The following is a 5,963-nucleotide window of genomic DNA, read 5'->3' as shown; positions in this document are numbered from 1 at the left end:
GTATTCAGTATCTGCCATCCACTGATTTTTGCCAGTAAATTTTGCTTTTGAAACTCGGATATTTTATTATGCGTTACAACTGAGATAATAAGCTTGCAGCTGCATCCACATCAGCTGGTTCACCTTCCAGGTGCTCGGAAACCTGAAAATTGAAAAGAAAAAAAAATTTACATAAAATAGGAAGCTGAGGTTGTATAAAAAGCTTCATTGATGGAAGATATAAAGCTAACAAATACTTGCTGTCTGAAAGATTGATTAGCTTGGTGTACTGGACTGCAAGACATCCTACATTTCTTATACTTTATTCACTTTATGGGAATATGTGATTTGCTAGACTAGATGGACCAGTGGTCAATACTTAATGATTCAGAGGAAGGCCAAAACAATCTGTGCCCATACCATATATGGCCAAAATGGAGATAAGCTTGAATGCTCTAGTCAACAAAATCTAAAATTGTGAAGGAGATTATTACTGCACAGAGACTAACACACTGTCTAACTTGTTCCACGGAGATGGCTTGAATTATTACTAGAGCTCCAGAAAGAGAGAATATTTTGATGAGGAAGCTGCAACTGGAGCAGAGGTTGGGCTGATGTTTTTACAAAAAAAAAAGTTAATATTTTCCTATTGACACTGTCATCAAATGGTTCAGCCAGGAGATCCAGGATGTCTTGCAAAAGCAACCACCTTTATTTTCTATGCCTATTCGTGTTAAGGGTTAACTCGATGAATCAAGGTTTCCAGTTGAAAATCTATTTTATTAATTTTTAAAGCTCACCAGTAAAAGAATCAACTAAAACATCCTGATATTAAATGAAAAATCTATTCTGGCAACAATCTAGTGATGCTCAACTATTTCCTCTCTTCTGACTAAGAAGGGCGTTTACCCTCTCAGAAGAACTGCTAAGGTTGCTTGCAGACTTGACACCTCTTCATGATGGGGTCACAACTATTTTTTTTTCTTCAGTCAAGACCTAAAAACTTATTAAAATTAAACCTTAACTTTGGAATCATTCTAACCTGAGGTTGCTGCTACCCTCCCAACCAAAGATGCATTAAATAGGACTCAAAATTATTACCCGCTGCCTCTTTTGAGATTTTGATGAAATGCCTTTTGATAGTTGTTTGACTTCTTTCTGTACTTCAGTAAATGCTTTATTTACTGTTCTAACTTTTTCATCGTTCACAATGTTTATCTTTAGAGGAGAAAAAAATGCACAAGTTAGTCAAAGGCAGAAAGAGATCTTAATATGATGCTAAGACTTATTCATAGCCTATTTATTATATATATTTATAATGGTTCTACCTTTTAAAAATTGCTTGGAGTGGGGCACATTCTTTAAATTATATTTTAATTGTACTACTGTTGAATGTGTAAATATTAAAGATAGTGAATTTTTAATAGAACTTTCATATAAATGGGTCACTAGCAAAGAAATCTAATGAATAGGTCAAAGCTAACTTGTTTATATTGGGGATAAAAGGGGAAGAAAGATTTCCTTCTGGAAATGGAACACATAACAGAAAAATAGTTCAGACAAACTAGCCCACCTTCAGTTTATTTTAGCCAATATGAAGAGGCACCCAGTCCAGACAGGTTCCTTATTTCTATCAGCAGGTACCTGTAATTTGTAGTTGCTCATCTCATCTTAACTTGATCTAATGGGCCACTTTTCTGTAACAACAGCATTCTCAAATCTATTTTACTATTATATACAAAATACTATATAAAATGGAGATTTGGCTCCACCTATAGATATTCCTGAGTATAAACTCACTGCTATTGTTTCTCACTGAAAGTTATCTTTGTATCTGAATAACATCCTCAGGTGCCAGTGACACAAAACATTTTCCCTTTGAGTCACTGTTTATTTCCATAGCTTTGGTAAAATTCCAACTTTCTACTGAATGATTTGTTCTCTTTTGTCTATAACTTTCAGCAGGAAAGTTAAGAGGTCTTTCCTTAAACACCCTCCTCAGAAAAAAAATGTGATTACAATTGGCTTAGCTATACGTTTTCCAACAGTTGGAAAATACTTACTGGAAAAATTTCTTTGTTACTTTATTAGATTCTTAACAGTTTAATTCTGTGGCAGATTATGCAGTTCAGGACTGACACAAGTTTTGGGAAAACAAAGCCAAGTAATGTGGTAGCTAACAAGTCTAGTGCATCACCTGAACAGTACATTTTTGTCTAATTTTAGAATGAAAGCTCATTAAACCAGGGATTACATCTTAAGTCTTTTTCATTGCCATGTTCCCCAGTAATCAATAGCATGCTGCAAAACCACTTTCAGAATAACCATCTCCAAGATAAAGCCGTATGAATGCCTTGTATTGGGTGTATATAGAACAGTTTTGTGGACTAGCCTTCAAGCTTTCAGCACTCATTAAGGTAATACCATTACATTTAGAAATCATACTCCCACCTAGAAACTTCTTGTACTTACCAATGAAACAAGTAACAGCAAGAACTGGTTTTAAAAAAAGGGTTCTCAAAAAATCTTTCTGCAAAAATTTTCATTTACCTAGATCCAATTTTCTTGTTTTGAAATAAATTTCCAACCAGCTCTAGTAACAAAGATTACAGTAACCGAGATTATTTCTGTCAGGTTTTCTGTTTAACAGTGCTTGGTATGTAATCAGTTTTACTGTTTACCCAGTAACTCTTCTGCCTTTTGGTTTTTCTAGGTCTTGCAGCAATAAAGGCAAGGGTTTTTTTAGTTTTGTTTTTTTAAAGAAAAAATGGCAAAACCACAAAAATGGGCAGTAAGACTTAGAGGCAAAGGGTAGTCCCCAAAGTTCTTAAAAAACCAACAATCCACCCTAGATTTCAAGTTGACTGTTCTAGTGTAAATGTCTACTTCTTGTGATATTTTCTTCTTGTTTGTTGCAAGCAGCTTTGTCAATGGAGCTCCTATCAACCAGTATTGATTCAGAATATCCACATATAATCTTGGCTTCTTCTATTCTAGCCTGATTGATGAATCAGGAAAGGGATAGTGTTTGCTTTTAGTCATCTCTCTCCATGCTCATTAATGTTTTACACAGTGGGGCAACTGAAGGCTTTTTGCCTCTGCTCTGTGGGTGATGGCCCTACACATTCACTGTTCATTTTGGTCAATTTCACAGTCATATGATTTTAAAAATCATAAGTTTCATTATTTCAGCTATTTAAATCTGAAATTTCATGGTGGTGTAATTGTAGGGGTCCTGACCCAACAAGGAGTTGTGTGTGCAGGGAGTACGTTGCAAGGTTATTGTAGGGAGTTAGCAGTACTGCTATGCTTGCTTCTGCACTGCTGCTGGCAGTGGCGCTGCCTTCAGAGCTGGGCAGCTGGAGAGCAGTGGGTGCTAGCCAGGAGCCCAGCTGTGACGGCGAAGTCACCGCCAACAGCAGCGCAGAAGTAAGGATGGCACGGTATGGTATTGCCACCCTTACTTCTGCGCTGCTGCCTGCAGGGCTGGGCCCTCAGTCAGTAGCTGCCACTCTCTCGCCACCCAGCTCTGAAGGCAGTGCAGAAGTAAGGGTGACAATACTGTGACATCCTTAAAATAACCTTGAGATTTCCCCTGCAACTCCCTTTTGGGTCAGGATCCCCAATTTGAGAAATGCTGATTTTGCCCATGAAATCTGTATAATATAGGGTAAAACCACACAAAAGACCAGATTTCACAGTCCATGATGCATTTTTTGTGGCTGTGAATTTGGTAAGGCCCTACCCAGGGTATAGGTCGCGTTGGTTTTTTTGTTTTGTTTTGACTAAACTATGCTTGGTAGAGATTTCTAAAAGAACATATGAAGAAAAAGATGTTTACACAGGTTGATTACTGTGGCCACACTAACCTTCTTCAGACTTGTTGTGACAGGTTTAGCTTTATTCTTGGCCTTCAGGGATTTGGTGTTGGCCAGGTGGAACACGCTCTTCGGCTTTGACCCTTTGGCTTTGTTCTTGCCCATGGCCTAGAAGGGGGTAAGACAACGAAGTTCACCTTGTAAGTATGTGGCGGTATGGGCCGGAGCACGTGCCAGCTTTTTCACCGGTAAAATCGGTTTCTGGGCCTGCTACCCCAGGGAGTAAGAGCACTGGCGGGGGTTTGTTTACAATTGAATCAGGCCGGCCCTCAGGAGGCTTGCCCCAGAGAACGGGCAGCTCAGACTAAAGGAGGCGGCGGCTCCCCACGCCGATCGGCCGGGTGCGGTCTGGCGGCAGCTGGGCGGCGCTGCGAGCCCGGCTGCGAGCCCGGCTGCCACCCCGCTGGGCCCAGCCCCCTGCAGGTCCTGCCCGCCCGTAACTCTCGGGAAACGGCGGCGGCGGAGGCTTCGTTCCCCCGCCCGCCGACGCGAGTAACAGGCGGGGTCGAGCCGGGATTCCTCCCCCTCCTCGCAGCTAGATGCGCTGCCGGGCGCGGAGCAAACCCTCGCCTTCAGCCAGAGCCGGGCTGCCACATGGCAGCCCCCCGCTTCCTCAGTAAGACCAACCGGCCCCGCCGCCCGCCCTGGCCCACGGACACGCGCTCCCCCCCGCTCCGGGCCGAGCCCCAGCCGGCGCACGAGGGGCTCGGCGCCCGGGCGCGTGCCCACCCCCAGCGGACTCACCGCAGCGGCGGCCGCTGGCTCTCACAGGGGGCGGCTTCGCGAGCGCCCCTGCGTCATCACAGGCGCGCTCGCGGGAATTTCCCCCGCCCCGGAGGCGGGAAACCCCGATCCTGAGGCCCCGCCCCCGGAGCCGCCCCGGCGTTTCCGGGCCGCGGCTGGACAAGGGGGACCGGCCGCCCGGGGCGAGCCTGGCGCTCACGCGGGGATTCCGCCGCTGCGTGCTGCGCATTTCCACGTGCCCGGGGCGGCCTTGCCAGCCAGGCCGGGGCCCTGCGGGGGCTGGGAGGTTGGAAAGGAAAAAATGGGTTAGTCTCTAAGGTGCCACAAGTACTCCTTTCCTGTCACCGGCCTGAGCCCGGTGCCCAGCGGGCACAAAGCCGCGCGTGCCGGTGGGGCGGGAGGGCGGACGAGCTCGGAGGCTAGGCAGCGCGGCAGAAGGAAATCAGTGGCTCGGTCGGGCCCAGTCCCGAGATTATGAACAAGGCTCCCAGCCGACATACCGGGAGCAAGCGCGAGGGGGCGGCGTTCCCCCGCGTGTGTTTGAACTTGGGGGTGCTATCGCCCCGCTGTTGTTAACGCCTTCCTTGAATTACACACCAACAGCTGGGCGGGGGGGGGGGGGGTCCTCACAACTTAGTTTTGACAGGTTTCAAAGTAGCAGCCGTGTTAGTCTGGATCCGTGAAAGGAAAAGGAGGACTTGTGGCACTTTAGAGACTAACACATTTATTAGAGCATAAGCTTTCGTGAGCTACAGCTCACTTCGTGGGCTGCAACATCGGATGCATCCCAGGAAGTGAGCTGTAGCTCAGGAAAGCTTATGCTCTAATAAATGTGTTAGTCTCTAAGGTGCCACAAGTCCTCCTGTTCTTTTAACATATTTTTGGTGACCTCAGAGTGCAGCCAACAACTCTTCCTGGTGGCCACTCAGAGAATTTTTTCCTGAAATACTTAATTAACTTTAGGAAAAACAAATAAACATGCACATATACATGTCCAGATCATTGTAATGTATTTATGTAGGGGGTGGTTGTTCTTTTTTTTTTTTTTTTTTTTGAAGACTCAAATAAAAATAATGTACTGTGGTCTCTATTCTTTACTGGACCTAAAGAGAATAGAAACAAAAATAAGGTGCTTTCCATGTTTTGATTTTTTTTTTTTTTTAAGATTGCTAGTTAGTAAGTCACCAGTGCTACTGTGAAAAGTGATATCACTTTTCACAGCAGACTTACGCAGCCCTGTTATGTCGAGGGACAAATTAAGCGCTGGATGAGAAGGTGGATAAGGAGGCAGGGACGCCAGGGGCAAGGGGGGTTTGGAGGAGGCAGTAGGGTCATGGTGATGGCGGCGGGTGAATCCAGGAA

At 44.9% G+C, this 5,963-nt stretch overlaps 1 protein-coding gene across 1 annotated transcript; it reads right to left on the bottom strand.

Moving 5' to 3' along the window:
• Positions 1 to 39: 39 nt before the first annotated feature.
• Positions 40 to 4,860, bottom strand: RBIS (ribosomal biogenesis factor). Its single transcript, XM_077810070.1, has 4 exons — positions 4,602 to 4,860; positions 3,849 to 3,965; positions 1,081 to 1,197; positions 40 to 142 (listed from the first exon to the last, which is right to left on the bottom strand). The coding sequence occupies exons 2-4, from the start codon at positions 3,960 to 3,962 to the stop codon at positions 74 to 76; spliced, it is 300 nt and encodes a 99-aa protein (XP_077666196.1). The 5' UTR covers positions 3,963 to 3,965; positions 4,602 to 4,860; the 3' UTR covers positions 40 to 73.
• Positions 4,861 to 5,963: the final 1,103 nt, after the last annotated feature.

This window comes from Eretmochelys imbricata, chromosome 2 (assembly GCF_965152235.1).
Source record: "Eretmochelys imbricata isolate rEreImb1 chromosome 2, rEreImb1.hap1, whole genome shotgun sequence".
NCBI classification, from domain to species: domain Eukaryota; kingdom Metazoa; phylum Chordata; order Testudines; family Cheloniidae; genus Eretmochelys; species Eretmochelys imbricata.
This window is presented reverse-complemented; position numbering and strand designations above follow the sequence as displayed.

Coding starts and splice junctions, on each gene's coding strand:
- RBIS (XM_077810070.1), bottom strand. CDS start 3,962: ATGGGCAAGAACAAAGCCAAAGGGTCAAAGCCGAAGAGCGTGTTCCAC. Junction 1,198..3,848: donor TCACAACAAGTCTGAAGAAG/GTTAGTGTGGCC, acceptor TCTCCTCTAAAG/ATAAACATTGTGAACGATGA. Junction 143..1,080: donor AATCTCAAAAGAGGCAGCGG/GTAATAATTTTG, acceptor TTCAATTTTCAG/GTTTCCGAGCACCTGGAAGG.